Source organism: Herpailurus yagouaroundi, unplaced genomic scaffold (assembly GCF_014898765.1).
Source record: "Herpailurus yagouaroundi ecotype Mexico unplaced genomic scaffold, PumYag 212, whole genome shotgun sequence".
Lineage (NCBI taxonomy): Eukaryota > Metazoa > Chordata > Mammalia > Carnivora > Felidae > Herpailurus > Herpailurus yagouaroundi.
The window spans coordinates 2,250,760-2,273,385 of NW_024412443.1; the positions used below are offsets into that span (position 1 = coordinate 2,250,760).

General features: G+C 46.9%; 1 protein-coding gene across 7 annotated transcripts in view; it reads right to left on the reverse strand.

Moving 5' to 3' along the window:
• Positions 1–22,552, reverse strand: part of ZNF496 (zinc finger protein 496) — a 36,924-nt gene extending 14,372 nt beyond the window's left edge. For 2 of the 7 annotated variants that reach the window (XM_040454453.1, XM_040454452.1), the window contains exons 1-5: positions 22,127–22,547; positions 20,808–20,912; positions 20,029–20,455; positions 19,582–19,765; positions 15,768–15,820 (exon numbers count right to left, since the gene is read on the reverse strand). In XM_040454453.1, the coding sequence (XP_040310387.1) occupies positions 15,768–15,820; positions 19,582–19,765; positions 20,029–20,418 (627 nt within the window). In that variant the 5' untranslated portion in view covers positions 20,419–20,455; positions 20,808–20,912; positions 22,127–22,547. Of the gene's footprint in view, positions 1–14,795; positions 14,859–15,743; positions 15,821–19,581; positions 19,766–20,028; positions 20,456–20,807; positions 20,913–22,126 lie in introns of all 7 variants that reach the window. The other 5 variants (XM_040454449.1, XM_040454448.1, XM_040454447.1 and 2 more) reach the window with 5 other exon arrangements.
• Positions 22,553–22,626: the final 74 nt, after the last annotated feature.

Here is a 22,626-nt window from a genome sequence, read left to right on the forward strand (position 1 = left end):
AGCAGGGGAGAGGGACAGAGGGGCAGAGGGAGAGAGAATCTTAAGCAGGTTCTATGCTCAGCACAGAGCCTGACACGGAGCTCAATCCCATGACCCTGGGATTATGACCTGAGCCGAAATCAAGAATCAGATGCTCAACTGACTGAACCACCTAGGCACTCCTATTTTACAAAGTTCTTGAAACACAGTAAGATGGTGGGGGGGGGGGGGGGGGGGGGGAAGGGTGCCTGGTTGGTTCAGTTGGTATGCATGCAATCTCAGGGCCATGAGTTTAAGCCCCACATTAGGTGTAGAGCTTACTTAAAACAAAACAAAACAAAAAACTGCAGTAAGCAACCCAGTAAGCAGGGAAAATATCTGGGCACTTCACGAAAGATTAAAAGAAATGATCCACAGCACATGGAAAGATGAAAAACTTCATTAGTCAACAGGGAACTGAAAATTAAAACCATAATAAGATACCTATTTTAATGGGCAAAATATACACTTTTTCTAAAAAAAAAAATGACAATACCAGTAAATGGTGAAGATGTGTAGCAAAAGGAACTCTCATTCATTAGGTGGAGTGTTGAGTGGTAAACCACCACAGAAAACAGCCATTTCTCATATAATCAATCACATCCTTACCCTACAACAATTCCACTTCTGGATAATCGCCCAAGAGAAATAAAAACCTGTATCCACAAAAAGACATATAAGTGTTCTAGAAGTCTCACTCATAATGGCCAAAGTGGAAAGACCCAAATATGGGTTGACAAGTGACTGGGTAAACCAGCTGTCAGTGTGCAATGGAATACTACTCAGCAATAAAAAAGGAACAATTGATAGACATGTGAGTGACGCTGAAATCACTGGGCTGAGTAAGAGAAGCCTGGCACAAAAGACCACGTACTGTAGGATTCCATTTACAGAAAATTCTAGAATGAGAGAAAATCATCTACAGTGGCAAAAGGGAGATCATGGCTGGCCTGGGTGTGAGAGCAGGACTTGCAAACGGGCACAGGGGAATTTCTGGGATTTGATAGAGAGGAGATGTTTTCTATGTTGACTGGGGTCATAGTTATGTGAGTGCAGACACTTGTCAAAACTATCCAAACTTGGGTTGCCTGGGAGACTCAGTCAGTTTTTAAGTGTCCAACTTCAGCTCAGGTCATGATCTCATGGTCTGTGGGTTCAAGCCCCATGTCGGGCTCTGTGCTGTAAGCTCAGAGCCTGGAGCCTGCTTTGGATTCTGTGTCTCCCTCTCTCTCTGCCCCTCCCCTGCTCATGCTCTGTCTCTTCCTCAAAGATAAACATTAAAACATTAAAAAAATAAACTAATAGAGTATTTAAAAAATGTGTGAAGTCGAATCAGGAGTTTGGAACAGGCTTCTCAAACTCACATATGCCTACGAACCACCTAGGCATCTCAGTAACGATGCACTCTGCATCAGTAGGTCTATGGAGGAGCCTGAGAGGCGGCATTTGAACAAGCTGTAAGTGGCTTTGCTCCCAGAAGAGGTCGGTATGATGGAAGCCTGTCCTCCCAAGACGAGTTCCACAGGATGGAAGATGGAGCTGAGAAAGTCATGGGTTTGCAGGACAGAATCTGATGTTGGTTTCAAAGGGGATTAGAAGGTCCATCCCAAATACGCCACTTTGGCGTTAGGACTTTCAGTCAACTGAGAAACAGGATCACAGAGAAAGTTCTCTACCCAGGGCGCCTGGGTGGCTCAGTTGGTTGAGTGACTCTTGACCTCAGTTCAGGTCATGATCTCATGGTTCGTGGGTTCAAGCCCTGTGGAGGGTGTGTTCTGTCAGTGCAGAGCCTGTTTGAGATTCTGTCTCTCTGCCCCTGCCCCACTTGCACAATACTTTTCTCTGTCTCTCAAAATAAACATTTACAAAACAAAAGCTCTCTACTCTCCCCCATCTGCCTAAATGAAGGACATGAAGCTTCCCTGTGAAAAGCACCCTGGTCTCCCACCCGCAAGGGCAAAATTACTCTTCATCTCCAGAGAGGACAGAACTGGACTCTTACCAGACCAGAGACAACAAAACACACTTGACCAAGTAACCCTTGTTTTCCATTACTCTCCAAATACTTGCCTTCCCATAATTTACCAACCCTCTGAGCTAACAATCCCTTTCCTCTGTCTTGTCACTTCTCTGCAATTACCGCCTTGGGTTAAAATGGTGCATCAGTCAGCCTGCGGATCTGACTGCCTTCTTGGGGTTTTCATTTCATTTCTGTGAGGCAACCCACAGGCACAGGAAATAAATCTTTTTAATCCTGTGACTCTGCATTGTGTCAATTCAATGTACAGGGGGCACTGAGCCTAACAGAGTGGAGGAAAAAGGTTTTTTTTTCGCCCTGAAGATGGTAACTGCCCCTGTTGGTAAACAGTTGAGAAATCAGAGCTCTCAGGGGCACCTGGGTGACTCAGTTGGTTAAGCATCCGACTTTGGCTCAGGTCATGATCTCACGGTTTATGAGTTAGAACCCCGCATTGGGCTCTGTGCTGACAGCTCAGAGCCTGGAGCCTGCTTCGGTTCTGTGTCTCCCTCTCTCTCTGCCCCTCCCCCAGTCACATTCTGTCTCTCTCTCTCAAAAATAAATACACATCTAAAAAAAATTGAAAGAAAAAAAAAGAAATCACAGCTCTCAGATGGCAGTGTGGTTCTGGTTCTGCAGATTCTGAAGACAAAAGTGGAGGAGATGTAGAAACTGCTCACTTTAGCCTTGGATGGGTGTCTGGGAACAGACCCCAAGTGGAAAGAGGAACTAATCACAGTGGACAAAGTTAGCATCATGGAAGCAAACCCCAGTGCCAGGGCCAGGTGGTGGATCTGTGATGCTCTACTTGCTGACAGAGTCTGACACAGTCTGACACAGCCACCCTGGGACCCCCGGGGACTTCTGTCTCATGGGGAAATGCTAACATGTCAGGGAGAAGCAAGGATGTACAGCATAATCCCTGCAAGGGAGAAAAAACTGGCACAGGTAACTCTGGGCGCAAGTTCAACAAAACATTCGAAGATCTTCACAGGAACTGGGAACATGTAACACACTCCTGTGCTAAATCTTGCTCATTCTTCTTCTTCTTTTTTTTTTTTTTTAGTGTCTATTTTTGGGAGGGGAAAGAGAAACTCAAGCAGGCTGTGCACTGTCAACACGGAGTATAATGTGGGGCTTGAACCCATGAACTATGAGGTCATGACCTGAGCCAAAATTGGGAGGGATGTTTAACCAACTGACCCACTCAGGTGTCCAGTCTTGCCAATTTTTATAAGGAGAGTGGATGGAGTACATAAATACGTCAATTTAAAAACAGAGCTATTTTTCCCTGATTCCTGCCTCTAAGAATAGCTAAAATCCCAGCCCCTTGATGCATAAAACACACATGGGAGTCTGAATGGGGAGAGGAAGAAGGCTGGCGTGGACCCTGAGGAATCTCAAGGTGACGAGCTCTCTCATTCTTTATGTCTCATGCATCCCAACTTGAAGTGAACGCAGAGAAGCTGGCAAGCCAGAGACACCCCCCCCCCCTCCCCACCCCAGGTGCAGAGAAAAACAAACCCGAACAAAGCCTGTGGTCTCAGCCACGAGACCAGGAAAGGAGCAGCTGAGCCAGCCGGGCATCACTGCTCTCCTCTACCCAGCACCGCAGAAAACACCACAGCCCCCAGCCTGCTCCTGTGGCAGAAAACAAACACCCTCATGAGGCTGATGCCAGGCATCCTGACACCCCACTGCTGGGTGTAGTGGCCTCCGAGAGGGCTGAGCGGGAGCCAGGGCTCCTGTCCTGCTGGCTGGAACAGTTCACCCCTCCCCGCCTGCCCCCCCACCTGTGGTCATCTAGGGAGACCACGTGGTCAGTTGGAGCTCTGCCCCAGTCAGGAGCCCCCCTCCCTGGTGCCCATGGAGACTGAGGAGGGGGCTGGACTCCTTCCCTCCCTGGCAGGAACAGGACAGGACAGCCCACCCTGAGGGGTCTTCTGCTCAAGCAGGGGTCAGAGTGAAAACCCACCTGAACAGGTTTCAAGGGGACCCAGAGTGTCATAACATAACATAGAAAGTCAGGGGCACCTGGGTGGCTCAGTTGGTTAAGCATCTGACTTTAGCTCAGGTCATGATCTCAAGGTTCCTGAGTTCAAGTCCCACATAGAGCTCTGCACTGACAGCTCAGAGCCTGGAGCCTGCTGCGGATTCTGTGTCTGCCTCTCTCTCTGCCCCTCCTCGTCCCCGTGTGCGCTCTCTCTCTCTCTCTCTCTCTCTCTCTGTCTCAAAACTAAATAAACATTAAAAAAGAAAGAAAAGAAGAAAGAAAGGAAGAAAGAAAGAAAGAAAATCACTGGCAACACCAAGAACCAGAACGATCTCAAAGTGAGTGAAAACGGAAGATATAAAGAGCAAGTAAATGGAAATACAAGAACCGAGAACCTGAGAGCTCAGGGATGAGCTCAACAGCAGAACGAAGGGCACAGGACAGTCTGTCAACCTGTGAAGACAGGAAAAGCCAACTGTGGCGGAGATGCTCTAACAGTCTCCGGTGCCTGTGGGACTGCAAGAACATGTCCCAGACGGGCGCACAGCGTAGGGCCGAAAAACGCCTCCAAGAAACCAGGCCTCAATAATTCCCTTCCCTGGAAAAAGATGTTAGACCAGCTCATTCAGGAAGCAGAGCCAACCCCAAACAGGTAATCCAAGGAAATCCACACCAAAACACATCCTAATTAAACTTCCAAAAACAGAATCTGAAAAGTGGCTAGAGGAAAATGACAGCTTCCCCACATGAGGGAAGAAAATCCCCGTCTCTGATGAGAAACCACGGAGGGCAGGCAGAGGCGGGCCATATGCTTCAAGTACTGACAGGAATTGGGGCAGCGTGGTGCCCATGTCGGGAGAAAACACCTGCAGGAATGGAGGGATCCAGGCATTCTCAGATGGATCACAACCAAGTCCATCTTGACCAGCAGACTCACCCTGTAGGAAATTATCTAAGTGGAAAGGAAGCCACAGAAGGAACCAAAAGGAAGAAAATGGTAAGCAAAAATAGGAGATGCACTAGGCTTTCCTTCTCCATTTAAGTTTTCTCAATAACTGACAGTCTGATGTAGTTCTAAATGTATCTTGGGAGGCGCACTTGGGGGCTCAGTCGGTTGAGCACCTGACTTTGGCTCAGGTCATGATCTTACGGTTCATGAGTTCAAGCCCCATGTCAGGCTCTATAGTGATAGCTCAGAGCCTGGAACCTGCTTCGGATTCTGTGTGTGTGTATCTCTCTCTCTGCTCCTCCCCTGCTCGTGTGCACACTCTTTCTCTTTCTGTCCAAAAAAAAAAAGTATCTAGAGGAACTAGTTAAATCACCTTTTTTAAAAAGAAACTTTATTTTTTTATTTTGGAGAGAGAGCACAAATGGGGGAGAATCTCAAGCAGGCTCTATGCTCACTCAGCACAGAGCCCGACATGGGACTCAACCCCATGACTCTGAGATCATGACCTGAGCCAAAATCAAGACTCAAGACACCCAATCAACTGAGCCACCCAGGCAACCCCTAATCACTTTTAATACAAAAGGGGGGGGGGATGAAGGGATGTTAAGGGCTGTGATAAGATAAATATCTCTCTCTATATCTATATGTATAATATAGAGGTATATCTGGATATGGATATATTGATTTCTGGTTTGAATCAATAAAATCAATACATATACATCTGTATACATCTATATGCACACAGATATATATATATAGATATATATATATAGATATATATAGATACATACATACATACATACATAATTTAATACCCACAGCAATCACTAAAAAAGCTGCATGACAGATTCTTTGATTGACCAAACTTTAGTCAGGTTCCCGAATCTTCTCCTGGGGCCATCTGTGGCCCTCCTATAAGGCACCTCCTTATAAAACACACATTTTTGGACACCTGGGTGGTTCAGTCGGTTGATTGAGTGTCCGACTCTTCAATTTCAGCGCAGTCATGGTTCATGAGTTCGAGCCCCATGTTGGGCTCTGCACTGGTGGCACGGATCCTGCTTGGGAGTCTCTGTCTCCCTCCCTTTCTGTCCCTCCTGAGCTCACGCACACGCGTGCTCTCTCTCTCAAAATAAATACATATTAAAAAAAAATAAAAATTCCTTTAAAAACTTTTTAAAATTGTATAATATAAAACAAAACGCACGTTTAGTAAGAATGCTGATAAGTCAGTTTATCCAGAACCCCAACCCTTGATACCTGATTAGGTTCCTTATTGTCCATCACCCCTGGTAAAGTCTGATGTCTGTGGCCTGCCTTTGGTGAGAATCCTGTTAGGTCAGTTTAGCTGGAACCCTATCTTATCCCTGACGTTTCCTCCTAGTAATGTTTTGTCCACAGACCTCCCTACCCCATGCTCCCTGGCTGTAAACTCCCACTTGCCGTTGCTGTATTTGGAGGTGAGCCCCAGCTCTCTCCACTGCACGATCCCTGCCATGTTCCCCATGTGGTCCTGAATAAAGCCTGCCTTATCATCTGTAACAAGTGTCACTGAATATTTTAACAATATAAAGACATATACTTGACAACACACTGGGTAAGTCAAGATGGAAAGCTACAGAATGTTCAGGTAACCCAGAGCAAAGCAAGAAAAAAAAAGAGAAACGAAAAACAGAACAAATGGGAAAAAAGGCATGTCAATAATTACATTAAAATATAAATGGTCTATGGGAATGCAAACTGGTGCAGCCACTCTGGAAAACAGTATAGAGGTTCCCCCCCAAAAATAAAAATAGAACTACTCTACGACCCAGCAATTGCACTACTAGGCATTTATCCATGGGATACAAGTACGTTGTTTCTAAGGGACATGTACACCCCCATGTTTATAGCAGCACTATCAACAATAGCCAAAGTATGGAAAGAGTCCAAATGTCCATCAATGGATGAATGAATAAAGAAGATGATAAAGATACACACACACACACACACACACACACACACACACACACACACACACACACAATGGAGTATTACTTGGCAATCAAAAAGAATGAAATCTTGTCATTTGTAACTACGTGGATGGAACTGGAGAGCATTATGCTAAGTGAAATTAGTCAGAGAAAGACAAATATCATATGACTTCACTCATATGAGGACTTTAAGAGACAAAACAGATGAACATAAAGGAAGGGAAGCAAAAATAATATAAAAACAGGGAGGGGGACAAAACATAAGAGACTCATAAATATGGAGAACAAATAGAGGATTACTGGAGGGGTTGGGGGAGGGGGGATGGGCTAAATGGGTAAGGGGCACTAAGGAATCTACTCCTGAAATCACTGTTGCACCATATGCTAATTTGGATGTAAATTAAAAAAAAAATTAAAAAAATATAAATGGTCTAAATAAGACATTTTTTTTTTAAAGTAAACTCTATACCACACATGGGGTTTGAACTCACGACCCTGAGATCAAGAACTGATGCTCTACCAACTGAGCCAGTCAGGTGCCCCTAAATTCATCACTTAAAACACAGCGATTGGCAGAGGGGATTAAAAAACCTGATCTGGGGCACCTGGGTGGCTCACTCAGTTAAACGTTAAGCGTCTAACTCTTGGTATTGGCTCAGGTCATGATTTGTGAGATGGAGCCCTGAGTTGGGCTCTGTGCTGACAGCATGGAGCCTGCTTGGGATTCGCTCTCTCCTTCCCACTCTGCCCCTCCCCCACCAGTGCTTTATCTCCCCAAATAAATAATAAAGTAAACTTTAAAAAATTTAAAATATATATTTAAAATTAATAAAAAACAAAAAACCTGACCCAAATATAGGCTATCTAAAATTTTTTATGTTTATTTATTTTTTAGGGGGGGAGAGAGAGAGAGAGCGAGCGAGCGCACAAGTGGGAGAGGCCCAGAAAGGGGGAGACAGAAGACCCAAAGCAGGCTCTCAAGTGAGCGCAGAACCCCATGTGGGGCTCGATCTCATGAACCATGCTATCGTGACCATGAGCTGAAACCAAGAGTCAGACGCTTAACCGACTGAGCCACCCAGGTGCCCCTAACTATATGCTATCTAAAAGAAACTCACCTCAAACATGATGATTTGGCAGGTTCGAAGTACAAAGATGGAAAGTATACATTACACAACCATTAATCAAAAGGAACAAGAGTAGGTATATTAATACCAAATGAGATAGAGCAAAGAAAATTACTAGAGATGTTATATAATAAAAGGGTAGTCCATGAAGGCATAGCAATCCTAAATGTGTATGTACCAAACAACAAAGCTGAAAAATATACAAGGCAAAAACTGACAGAACTCAAAGGAAAACAGACAAATCAATTACTATTGACTTCCATATCCCGCTCTCAACTGACAGAAAATAAGAAGAAAGTAACTTGATAGCACCACCAAACAAGAGGTTCTGATCAACTTCTATAAAACACTTCACCCAACACTAGCAGAATATATATCCTGTTTTTACGTGTGCACAGGACTATACCAAGACAGACCATACACTGGGTCATCAAAATCCTGGAGGGAGAGGAGAAACTCCCAACAAATTTGAAAGAAATACAGAGTATATTCTTGGATCATAATGGAACCAAACCAGAAATCTATAAAAGAAAATAAAGGGAAAACCTTCAAGCCTTTGGAAATGAAATACCACATTTTAAAATAATCCTTGGGTCAAAGAAGGCTCAAGAGAAATTAAAAAATACACTGAAATAAATGAAGGTAAAACCACATCATACTGTAACTTGTGGGATATGGCCAAAGTGGTTCTCAGAGGGATATCTACAGCACTAAAATGCTTATATTAAAAAATGCTTACATATATTAACAAAGGCAAAGCATGGAAAGAGCCCAAATGTCCATTGATGGATGAATGGATAAAGAAGACATGGTATGTATACACACATGTGCACACACACACAATGGAGTATTACTTGGCAATTAAAAAGAATGAAATCTTGGCATTTGCAACTACATGGATGGAACTAGAGGGTATTATGCTAAGTGGAATTAGTCAGTCAGAGAAAGACAAATATCATATGACTTCACTCATATGAGGACTTTAAGATACAAAACAGATGAACATAAGGGAAGGGAAGCAAAAATAATATAAAAACAGGGAGGGGGACACAACATAAGAGACTCTTAAATATGGAGAACAAACAGGGTTACTGGAGGGGTTGTGGGAGGGGAGATGGGCTAAATGGGCAAGGGGCATTAAGGAAGACACTTGCTGGGATGAGCACTGGGTGTTATACACAGGGGATGAATCATTGGATTTGACTCCTGAAATCGTTATTGCACTGTATGCTAACTTGGATGTAAATTAAAAAAAAAATGCTTACATTTGAGGGAAAGTCTCAAATCAATAACTGAAGCTCCCACCTCACGAACCTAGAAGGCAAACAGTAAAATAAACCCAAAGCATGTAGGAAGAAGAAAACAGTCAAGATGAGAGCAGAAATCAACGAAACTGAAAACAGGAAAATAACAAAGAAAAACCAATGAAACAATGAACTAGTTCTTTGAAAAGGTCAGTGAAAGTGAAAACCTCTAACAAGACTTACATAGAAAAAAAAAAAGAGAGAGAGAGAGAAAAAACACAAATTTCCAGTATCAGAAATGAAACCGGAATAGCACAGACCATGCCCATACCAAAACGATAAAGGAACACCACAAGAAAGTCTACAATGCAATACATTTGACAACTTCAATGAAATGAGCCAACTGCTTGAGAAGCGCGTACTACCAAAACTCAACCACCATCAGATCACATGAACAGCTCTGTAACCATTAAGGAAGTTGGCTCTATAATTAAAATACCACTTCCCCCCCACCCCGACAAAATCTCCCATTCATACGGTTCCACTATCGTATGCTACCAAATGTTGAAGAATCAAAACCAAGTCTAGGGGCGCCTGGGTGGCCCAGGGTTGAGTTTCTGGCTCTTGGTTTTCAGCTCAGGTCACAACCCCAGGGTCGTGAGATTGAGCACCAGGTCGGGCTCTGCACTGAGCATGGACCCCCGGATTGGGATTCTCTCTCTCTGTCCCTCACCACCTCATGCACACTCTCTTTCTCTCTAAAATAACATTTAAAAAATAATAAACAAATAAATAAAACCAATTCTAAACAATCTCTTTTAGAAAATAAAAGGGGACACTTCCTGATTCACCATACTCACCCATGAGTATAGATACAGAAATTCTTAAAATGCAGGTGACTCTTGAACAAGTCAGGGATTAGGGGCACCGACCCTCCCCCACTACAACAGAAAATCCATGTATACCTTTTGACTTCCTCAAAACTTTACTAATCACCTGCTCTTTACAAGGAAAACTTACCGATGATATAAACAGTTAACCCATATTTTGTATGTTATATGTATTATACACTGCATTCTTACAATAAAGTGACAAAAGAGATCATTATTAAGAAAATCGCAAGGAAAATACATTACAGTAAAGTACTGCATTTGTCAAAAAAAAATCTTCGTATAAGTGGACAAACAGTTCAAATTCATGTGTTCAATGTTCAACTGTAAGAGCAAATAAAATCCAGTAATATATCAACAGAAGAAGACGTTTATTCCATGGCAAGAAGACGTTTATTCCAGGGAGGCAAGGCCGGTTCAATATTCAAAAATCAATAAACATAACCCACAATATTAAGAGTCGCAAGAAAATTCATGTGATTAATGGAAACAAAAACACGTAACATTGGACAAAATTCAATAACCACCCATGATAAAAACTCCAGAGAAACAGGAATTGAGGAGGTTTCTCAAGTGGATAAAGAGAATTTACAAAAATCCCTCAGCTAACATACCAAATGGTGAAAGACTGAATGCTTTCTCTCTAAGATTGGGAACAAGGACATCTGCTCTCATCAGTGCTTTTCAACAACATGATCAGAGTCCTCACCAGCTGAATGAAGCAAGAAAAGGATATAAAGGCATATAATTGGAAAGAAATAAAAGTTTTTATTTGCAGATAGCATGATGGTTTACATAGAAAATCTAGAGGGCTCTATTTAAAAACAAACCAACAAAAATCCCTCCTTAAACAATGTGTCAATCCAGCAAGGTCACAGAATACAAAATCAACATACAAAAGAACCAAATGCATTTCTTTTTGTTGTTGTTGTTAAGTTTATTTATTTATTTTGGGACAGAGAAAGCCTGTGCGCATGAGCAGGGGAGAGTGGCAGAGAGAGGGAGAGACAATCCCAAGCAGGCTCCACAATGTCAGTGCCGAGCCTGATACAGGGCTTGAACTCATTACCCTGTGATCATGACCTGACCCAAAATCAAGACACTTAACTGTCTGAGCCACTCAGGCTCCCTTCCACTGCATGTCTTATACTAGAAATCAAAATTAAAAAAAAAAAAAAAAATAGTATCATTTATAATTGCTCAAAAAGTGAAGTACTTAGGTATGAATTTAACAAAACGTACACAGCTACTTACAAGCTAAGGAGCACACAGCACTAATGAAAGAAATCAAAGAAGTAAGTAAATGGAGGGGTGCCCACTGGCTCAGTTGGGGAAGTGTGCACCTCTTGATCTCGAGGTCGTGAGTTCTAGTCCCACAATGGCTACAGAGATTACTTTAAAAAAATAAAAATAAAAAAATCTTAAAAAAAAAAAGAGAGAGAGAGAAAGAAATAAGTAAATGGAGAGGCATCCCACATTCACAGACAGAATGACTCAGATGGGTGAAAATGTCAATGCTCCCCAAATGGATATACAGGCTAAACAAAATTCCTATCGAAATCTCTGTAAGACTCTTTGTAGACATGGACAAGATTATTCTAAAATTTACAAAGAAATTTTACAAAGGGACTAAAACAGCTGAAGTAATTTCTGAAAACAATACAATGGGAGGAATCAAGGCCGCCACTTCCAAGACTTAGAAAATAGCCGCAGTAATCAAAGCTGTGCGGTATCAGTAGAGACAGACCTAGGTCGATGAAACAGAGTAAAGAACCCAGGAAAAGACCTATAGAAATATGCTCAACAGAGTTTTTGCTTTTTTTACAGAGAGAGAAAGCGTGAGTGTGTGCACGAAAGGGCTGGGGCAGAAAGAGAGACAGAGAATCTTAAGCAGGCTCCACACCCAGCATGGATGTGGGGATAGATCTCAGGCCCTGGGATCATGACCTGAGCCACAATCAAAAGTCAGACGCTCAACCAACTGAGCCACCCAGGTGCCCCTCGAGTGATGTTTGACGAAGGAGCAAAAGCAATTCAATGGAGGGAAGAAAATCTTCCTTTTTAAAAAAAAAAAAAAAGTTTACTTCCTTATTTTGAGAGAGCACAGAGGAGGGCAGAGAGAGAGAGAGGGAGAGACAGAATTCCAAGCAGGCTCCATGCTGACAGCACAGATCCTGACGGAGGGCTCGATCTCACGAACTGTGAGATCACGACCTGAGCCAGAGCCAAGAGTGAGACCCTAAACCCACTGAGCTACCCAGGAGCCCCGAAAACCTTTCCAACAAATGGGGCTGGAACCAGACATCCACTGGCACAAACAAATAAGCCACAACTAATGTGTCACACCTCATTTATAAGTTAGAGATCACGGGGGCGCCTGGATGGCTCAGGCGATTGAGTGTCCAGCTCAGGTCATGATCTCGTGGGTTTGTGGGATGGAGCACCACATTGGGCTCCACAGTGTGGAAACTGCTTGGGATTCTCTCTTCCTCTCTCTCTCTCTCTGCCCCTCCCCTGCTTTCTCTCTCTCTCTCTCTCAAAATAAAGAAACTTACATACATACATAAATAAATAAGCTAGAGATCATGGACTCAAATCCAACTGGATCACAGATCATGGATTAAACCAATCATAGACTTAAAATGGAAAATGTTTAACTATATAACTTTTAGGCAAAAATATAGGATGAAGTTTTTGAGATTGAAGACCAGGCAAAGAATTCTTAGACTTTACACCAAAAGCATGATCCTTAAAAGGAAAAACTGACAATTTGGAGTAAATGAACATTAAAAACTTTTGGGCTTCAACTATACTTTAATAAAAAAAAATAAATAAAAATTAAATACAGTAAAATAAAATGGATGAAACTTTGGTTGGGGGCAGGGGGGAGGGGGTGGGAAGACCCTGTCAAAGGGAAGGAAAGTCAAGCTCCAGAATGAGAGGAAACATTTACAAAACACATATCCAACAAAGGTCAAATATCTGGGACATATAAGGAACTCTCAAAGTAAGAGAAAAATGCAAATGGTCCCATTAGAACATGAGCAAAAGTCGTGATGAAATATTCCATAGAAGATGACAGGATATTCAGAGGCCAGATCCGCACAGGAAAAGATGCCCAACATTATTAGCCCTCATGGAATGAAAATGTAAACCATAATGAGACATCACAGCACACCCATCAGAACAGCTTAAAAAAAAAACAAAACAGTGCAAACAGTAAACGGTGGCAGCGAGAATGTAGATTACTCACACACTGCTCATGGGAATGGGATGGCATAGAGTCCCTCCGGAAAACAAAACTAAATTCGCACTTAGCACACAACCCAGGGACTATATACCTGGGCATTTACCCCAGAGACACAAAGTGACGCTCACATAAAAACCTTACAAATATTTACAACAGCATTAGGCAGAATGGCCCAAACTAGAAAACAACCCAGAGGTTGTTCAACAAGTGCATGGGCAAAAAAATGTGGTGTATCTGGACCATGGAATTCCACTCAGAAATAAACAGTTCTTCAGACCGTGCCGACTGAACAGTCAACCCCCAAAGGCAGGGGTCCGTCTATACAACGTTCGTGAAGTTGACAACATCTGTGGTTAGTGTGGCCAACGAGAGGACGGCGTGAAGGAGCCATGGATTTCACGATAAAAAGCAACAGGAGGGATGATCGTGGTGACACAAATGTTCTGTATGATGTGTGTATCAACACCAGTGCGCTGGCTGTAGCCTCGGGCTGTGTTTTCACAAGACATTACCATTTAGCGTAAAGAGTACAAGGGATCTCTGATATTTCTCACAACTGCATGCGAAGGTAGTTACTCAAAGAAAAAAGATAAACATTACATGTACCCACGTTCACAGCAGCATTATTCACAACAGCTGGACACAAACCAAGGGTCCACCAAAAATGAATAAACAACATGCATTATACACACACTATTGGATATTATCCAGCCTCAGAAAGGGAAGTCCTGTCACAGGATACGGTATGGACGGACCCTGAAGTCCCTATACTACATGAAACAAGCCAGTCACAAAGGTGTAATTCTTATGCAAGCTAGTTAGGGTAGCTGAGTTCATAAAATAGAATGGTCATCTCTCTGGGGACACGGGGAGCTATTCCTGGAACCAGTGAGGAGTTTCAGTTTGGAAAGATGAGAAAGTTCTGGAGGTGGGCTGCATGACAGTGTGAATATGTGTATTACTAAACACTTAAAAACACTACAGTACATAAAAATAGTTAAGATGGTAAATTTTATGTAACATGTATTTTACTACAATTGAAACTAAGGGGTGCCTGGGGGGGGGGGGCTCAGTCGGTTAAGTGTCTGATTCTTAATTTCCACTCAGGTCATGATCTCACAGATTGTGAGTTCAAGCCACATGCAGAGAGTCTGCTTGGGATTCTCTTTCTCTCACTCTGCCACTCCCTCCTTCACTCTCGCTCTCTCTCTCAAAATAAATAAACTTAAAAAAAATGTTAGAAAGACTGAGAAACAAAAACCTTCGTGATGAAGACTTTCACTGCACTGAGCAGAAACGATCTTCAGCAGAGTGATGAAACAGCACTGACTTACCAAAATCTGTCTCCTGTTTACTGGGGCCTTTACAGGAACGCAGAGAAATTCAAAGACGAATACCTTGGTTGGGGTACAGGAACGTAGAGAAATTCAAAGACGAATACCAAGGCTCATTAGATACTAAGGTCACAGCATCTCTGTGTGTCATACTGGCCAAAAGTCTCAATCTTTAATAAGAAACCTGAATTTTCCTTCCTTGGGCTCACACTTGTGCTCAGCAGCCACCACACTACATGGGAGATGCTGACACACGTGAACAGAGCCCACGAACGCAGCTCTTGGGGAAAGGAGGCGCCCCACCCCATGTGCCCGGTACCACGTACCCAGGCTTCAGGTTACGCGGGATGCATCGTGTTTAGGATTGCCGAGAGCAACCTTGGGACGTGATTACTGTGTGTCTACCATCCTTCAGATGGCCCTCCATCTGTAAGGAACAATAACCAGACAAGGTCCACACCTTCTTGTCATGCACTTTCTCGTGCAACCAGACCAGGCTGTAATACCCAAGTCGCGTGCCAGCCAGCAGACATCATTAGAGAGAAACAAGGGGTGTGATGAGAAACCGTGGCTAGAGGCAATGGGGCTGGAAGGAAGTGCGTGAGACCCCCTATCGGACCAGCTTTCCATCCCACAGGGACGCCCAACAAGGGAAGCCTTGCATGGCCTTGTGCAGAATCACAACAGGGAAAAACGCCCAGGAAACTCCCCAACAACATGCCCGCTTGCGTACAGCACTGACATGATCTCTGCTTTTCCTCCATTTCCTAAATACAATCACTGTGGTTATCACTGCATAAGACAGTATCCTGTGAAGTATGAAAAGAGAGGTCTCCCTTTTTTCACAAGGGGGAAACCCTAACACACAGGGGGAGGACATCTGTCTCCCACCATCACAGCTGGCGGGCAGAGATGGGGTTCTTCAAGGGCTGTCCACACATCACTCACCGGGGGCAGCTGCAGGGCGGTTACCTGCTGTGTATCCCTCAGACTTGCCTCCTGAAGAAGGGCAGGCTCTTGCAGAACTGAAAGAGAGGAAACGTGGATTCATAAATCTCAGGTCTCTTCTCATCTGCAAGAGGAGGGCTGCAAGACGTCAAAGGGGTAAAGCACTTGTGAACCACAAGAATTTATGTCACCAATGAGAAGGCTTCAGGGGGGAATGCCTGGGTCATGTGCGCTCGGTCACTAGGGAGCTTTTTTGTATATAATATGTGATGTTTTTTAATAAAATTTTTTTAATGCTTATTTATTTTTGAGAGAGTTGCACAGTGTCAGCAGGAGAGGGACAGAGAGAGAGGGAGATATAGAATCTGAAGCAGGCTCCAGGCTCTGAGCTGTCAGCACAGAGCCCAATGCGGGACTCAAACCCACAAACCATGAGATCATGACCTGAGCCAAAGTTGGACGCCTGACCAACTGAGCCACCCAAGTGCCCCCAATTTTTAAACAATTTTTTAATGTTTATTTTTGGCAGAGAGAGAGAGGGAGAGGGTGAGAAAGAGAGAGAGAAAGAGAGAGAGAATGAGCGGGGGAGGGGCAGAGAGAGGGGGAGACACAAAATCCAAACCAGGCTCCAGGTTCTGAGCGGTCAGCACAGAGCCCAATGCAGGGCTTGAAGTCACAAACCATGAAATCATGACCTGAGTCGGAGTCAGACGCCTAACTGACTGAGCCACCCAGGTGCCCGTTTTTTAATTTTTTTTTTAAGAGAAAGAGTATGAGCAGGGAGGGGCAGAGGAGACAGAGAAAATCCCAAGGAGGCTCCATGCTCAGTGTAGAGCCCAACATGGGGCTCAAACCCATGACCCTGCGATCATGACCTGAACTGAAATCAAGAGTCAGATGCTCAGCTGACTGAGCTACCCAGGTGCCACTATTATTTTATTTTTTTAAATTTTAATTCCAGTATAGTACACATACAGCGTTATATTAGTTTCAGGTGGACAATACAGTAGGTTAGCAAATCTGTGTATTTACTCAGCTCATCAGGATAACTGTATGCTGCCATCAGGTAGCTCTGCAACTTTCCATGGGTTCAGGGATCTCAGCTTCAACCGCGATATGGGGGAAAATAAAGGTTAAAGCTCTACGGGGCTGTGGTGCCAGTAAGAGCTGCTAGTAATGAACATGATTGTAGACTCCACTATCATCTATAGATTTTTAAGTTCATAAATTGCAAAGCTGCATGAAGAAGCAGCTGTGAGGTACTCCTGGAAGAGCTACTGTCACATCAAAGTGCAGAGTGTGCGATTAGAGTCATCTCACCTGCCCTCAACTTGAGCTGCTGGGACCTCTGCTATATTCTCCTATGACGTCCCTCCTCTGGCTGGGACTTATTGCCTGCCTCAGGCTTCTGCTAGCCGGCGGGGGGCGGGGGGAGCCACGTACCTGGCAGGGAGTTGCTGTGTGAACCCGAGCTGTGTTTTAGAATGCGCTCCTTTTGGGGCATCTGGGTGGCTTAGTCGATTAAGTCTCCAACTCTCGATTTTGGCTCGGGTCACGATCTCGCAGTTTGTGAGTTTGAGCCTCACATCGGGCTCCGCACTGATGGTGTGGAGCCTGCTTGGGATTCTCTCTCTCCGAAAAATAAGTAAACTTTAAAAAAACAATATGCTCCTTTTACAGAGTGAGACTTGGAAAGCTGTACTACCATCTCCTGGTTGAGAGGAAATCCCAGAGGCTGACCCTAGGTCACGTATTAATCACTGCCAAAGCTAACACTGGAAGCCAGTGTCCCTTACCTTTCGGACCTGGGACACGAAGCTTTCGTCATGGCACAGGCAAGACACCTGTGCCAGTTTATCCTGTGGTGCCCGTTTATCCTGTGGTGCCAGTTTATCCTGTGGTGATGTCTGGCTGCCCCAGCTGTGGAAGCTCAGGATTGGAGTAGGGGGTGATTTAATATGCTCTCTTACCTGCTGCCTTCTGAGGGAGGGACTACAGCCCTGCCTTACATGTCCCCAGAAGAAATGAGTGCAGGGACACTATGCACATCCCTCTGCAGAGCTCTGTCTCCAAACAATATCTAGCTTTTGAGGAAGACCTTCAAGATTAGCAACTACACTGGGGCGCCTGGGTGGCTCAGGTGGTCAAGTGTCAAACTCTGGATTTCTGCTCAGGTCATGAGCTCACGGTTGGGAGTTTAAGCTCTGAGTCAAGCTCCGTGCTGACTGTGCTGAGGCTGTCTGGCATTCTCTCTCTCACCCTCTCTCTGCCCCTCCCCTGCTTATGCTATCCCATTCTCACTCTCTAAATAAATAAATAAACTTAGGAAAAAAAAACAAAAAAAAAACCAACAACATAGGAACTGTATAGCTGCTACTGGAGGCTCATCCCCACAAGTCAATGATGAATTTTAAGGTCTTCCTGATAACTAACTCGCATCATGCCTACTCTGTCCATTTACTGTTGTCCGGGGAAATACTGGAGCTGACCTATCTGACCCAAAGCCCCTTGGAGCACCTGGCTCACCTGCCTGGGCTGGTGCAGCACCTGGATCTCCTATCCGCTCTCCTGAAGACCCTCCCAGGACACGACCCAGGCTGTGTGCACACACAAGGTTTATCTGGGAGAATAAGTTCTGGGCTGAGTTGTGTCCCAATCCTAGTACCTCAGAATATGACTGCATTTAGAGAGATCTCTCAAGAGGTAATGAGTTAACGTGAGGTCACAAGGGTGGGCCCTGCTCCAACGACTCGTGTCCTTATAAATAGAGATTAGGACAACCGTTTGGAGATGCAGGGAGACCACAGTGATCAACAAGCCAAGGAAGGAGCCTCACGGGAAAGCGAGCCTGCCTGCACCTTGGTTTAGAACGTCTATCCCGCAGAACTCTGAGGATGTAAACCTGCATTGTTGGGCCTGCCCGGTACGATGCTTTGCCAAGCAATCCCTAGCAAACTAACACAAGGCCAGCGTGCCTGGACATCTGTACTAAAGTCAGATTAACTCCACCCAAAAAGAAACTTAATATGTTTTTTTTTTTTTTTTAACTGAAAAGCTTATAAAGGATCACTTCTGTGAGTCACAGAAGTGCACTCCCGGCTTCCTATGGCATGCGTAACTACAGTACAACGTGGGGAATCTGCCCACACCAACCTGCACCCCACAGGGGTCACTCCCCTCAACCACAACTTCCCATGGTGGTTACCGCGACCAAAAGTCAAGAAGGGCTCAGGGTCTCCGCTCTCAGCATTCTATGGGTAAAGTCCTTTAATTCTCAAAAGACCCATATGGGTGATGATTATCCCCAAAGGGTGGGCCAGGAAACCAGGACTTGGAGAGTGCTCTCAGTCATAGCTAGAGGACTCAAAGCCACCTGCCTCAAGCCACCACTGGCACTCTTTGTACAGATAGCCAAATAGGTCCAGGCAACATTCAGGCCTGAAAAACCCACCCTGTTCCCTCTGAAGCACTTGTAGATTTCCTTGCAGCTTCCTAACAAATCCGGAGAGCAGCTATTTCTTCGCTGGGGAAGGAGGTTCAGAGACACAAGATGTGGCTGTGCTCAGCCACCCACACAGGCGTCTCCCCAAACCGACCAAGTCTGGAGATGCACCCTCAAGAAGAGGAGATGGTGCGGCCTCAGACACCCACCCATAGCCCTGGTCGCTCTGTGTGGATTTACCACAGTGAAGGGGGCACACATCCTCAGGAGATCCTGACTGAATTGCTCTAGAGAAGGACCCAGACCATGGAAACAGTTCACGGCTCTTCAGGGGATGAGCAAGAAAAACCCAAGTCCAGAGCCAGAGGCACAGGGAGGGGTAACCCCACTGAGTACCTGGATCCCCACCGGGCTGGCCCGGGGTTCTGCTCGGGAGCCCAGAGCCCTGTGCTACGGCCGTGGGCTGGCTGTCCTGGCTCTTTGCAAGGTCGCTCTGGGCTTCTGCCGGCAGCCGCTCCGGCTCTCGGTCTGGAGGGCCTTCGCCATCATCAATCACCACGGGGTCTTCACAGTGCTTGAGCTGCAATCACAGAGAGGGTGTTCAGGGCGAGGTGGAGAGGTCCTGCACAGTGACCGCCATAGGCTCCGCCAGGGCCCCGCATAGGACAGAACCATGCCCCAAAGCAGGACCCTCAAGGAATGGAACCTGCTTTCTTGGGAAACCAAACTCCAGTGTGAGCCTTGCTGAAGTGTGGGGCTCTACACAGAACTTCTCCGCAGCCAGGGGCCCCGAGGCACCCTCCCCACCAGTGCTGCCCAGCCCCGCTGTGTCCCACTGCTCACCCACTGCCAGGGCCGCCCAGGCTCCCGCTCCAGCGCCTCCACGGCCGCCACAGCCTGATCACCACTCTCAGGCTCCTGGGCCCGCACCCAGCCCTGGATCTCACGGGGCAGGATGGCCAGGAACTGCTCCAGCACCAGTCGCTCCAGGATCTGTTCCTTGGTGTGTCTGTCGGGCCTCAGCCAGCCCTGGCACAGGTCCCAGAGGCGGCGCAGGGCCTCCCGGGGGCCCGCCGCCTCCTGGTAGCGAAAACGGCGGAAGAGGCGGCGGGAGGACTCGGGGCTGGGAAGCTCGCCCTGGGGGCTAGGGTTCTCTCCTGGTGGGCTCCTCATTTTCCTGGGCTCCTCGCTTTCTTTCGGAGCCAAGACTCGGGGACACAGGGCTGTGGGCATGATGGGATTTGATGGGGGTCAGCAGCAGAGGACGACCCTATTTCCAAACAGAAATCACTGGCTTCAATGTTCTGGTCTCCTGTGGCAGTTTTTGGGGGGCAGTGATGGGGAAAGTGACAAAACCCGCAGAGACCAGCCCGTGGGACAAGTCCTCGGACATGGGACAAGGGTCACTGTGGCTGGCCCTTGCACAAGGGGAGATAGGGAAGACACCCCCCCCCCCCAACACAAGAGCATCATGACAGGATTTCCCTAACGGGGCAGCCAAATGAGGCGGAGGATCTGGGAGAGAAGCGCTAGCATATCAACACATCACGGGCATTTCAGGCATCCAGGGAGCCCGACAGGGCCACATGCAGGGTAGAGACTGAATTGAGACTCATTGGTACCTTCCGTGGCCAGGTCCTCCTGGACAGGACAAGTGAATAGGCCGCTATCTTGAGGCTTAGCAGCCAAAGTCCCCGTTCTTGCCCTTGAAACCTTTACAAAAGGAGCTGGAAAGACACAGACATGCCTGGGGTGCCTGGGAGGAGCCTTCAAAGAGGATCCAGGACCAGAAATCAGCCATGCTGGTGCCCAGGGCCAGCCATCGGTGCTGGATCTGGACTCACACAGAGCAAGAATTAATGGCACCCAGCAGAATCCAGGGGGATAAAGCACACAGCCCAGATGATGCCCACGCATAAGATGGGAAGAGTCAAAAGAGGTAGGTACATCCTGAGTGTAGAGCAGAAGGTAACTACGTATGTAAAAACATCAGTGCTTTCAGACCAGCCTCCACCCAACTTGCCCCCAAGTCTGGATGGCAAACTTTAGGATGTGTTTAAAGATGCACTGGCCTTCCATCGAGCCTCTACCCCACCCCCTTGTCCTCTTCAAACCATGATGAAGGCAACCGTGTACTGCTCACGGCCCTTCCTACGTCAGAAGTGAGGTGGGGGGACTCTGGCGCAGTCACACCTGCACCTCCCCAGTGAACACACACAGGGCGACATCAGGGAGCAGTAACCCTGACTCTGCACTGTGGGACTCAAGGGAAGGGCGAATGGGGAAACATGAGGGCCTTGGACTCCAGTCTGCATAAGGCTCCAGCTCACTCCCATTTCACAGGAAGACCAGTGAGGCCAGGAGAGAGAACAAAGGCCACTGAGTGGCAATCAGAAACACTCCAGTCTCTGGACCCCCTTGCTCTGCAACATAGAAACCAATACAGAATGACACCAAAGTATTCCAAGTGTGTCTGGGTGTCCTCCCGCCTCCAGCACCTGGAATACAATCTCTCCTCCACCTGCCCCCACGTTCCCTGAGTTCAGCCAGCGCACACCTGCCGGGCCTCTATATTTCTCAGACCTGCCCCTAGGCTTGGGCGGGGGCTCGGGCCCCACCTTCTACACTGTTCGCAGCGGGGCATCCCGCTCGGGGTCTGTGCGGATCATCCTAAGCAGACAGCCGGGTCTGCCTTTGCCACCCCGGGACCTGGCACCTGGCACGCAGGCGGCGCAGAAGGATGCCTGATGAATGAGCTAACTTAAGTCCCGGGGGCCTTCCCGGAGGGGGCGGGGCATGCCTGTAGCAGCTCTCGGAGGACAGAGCCCCATCAGCAGAAAGGAAGGAGGAGGGCACGCTAGGCCAGACAGAGAAGCAGGCTGTCCTCGTTCCCCGCCTACCCCAGGCGCGCCTCCAGCGTAACCCGCTCCAGGCTCCTCACCTCGCAGCCCGGACCTCCTTCCCCGAGTCTAACTCCAATCCCTCCTGCTGCTGCGGAAGTCTCCGGCAGCAGCTCCTCATCCTTCCAGCCCGGCCTCCCGGGCGTCCTTCCTGAGGCCGAGGGACTCTCTCCTTGGCTGGTCGAGCCCCCGTCTCCCGCTCATGCACGAAAACGCGGCTGAACTAGTGCAGCAAATGGAGGCGCCTGCAAAACAGCATTCGTGCAGCCTTACAGCCCCGCCCGCGGAGTCCCTGGCGCGGAGAGACCTGGGCTGCGGGCGGGGAGACCCGGGCGCGTGGGGAGGCCGGGGCGCGCGGAGAGACCTGGGCTGCGAGCGGGGAGACCCGGGCGCGCGGGGAGGCCGGGCGCGCGGAGAGACCGCGACTGCAGGCGGGGAGGCCCGGGCTTGAGGGGCCGGTAGCGGGGAGCGCGCGGGAGGTCAGGGCGGAGGCGGAGGACGGGGCTGCGGGCTAGGAGGCGGGGGCGCGGGGAGGCCGGGG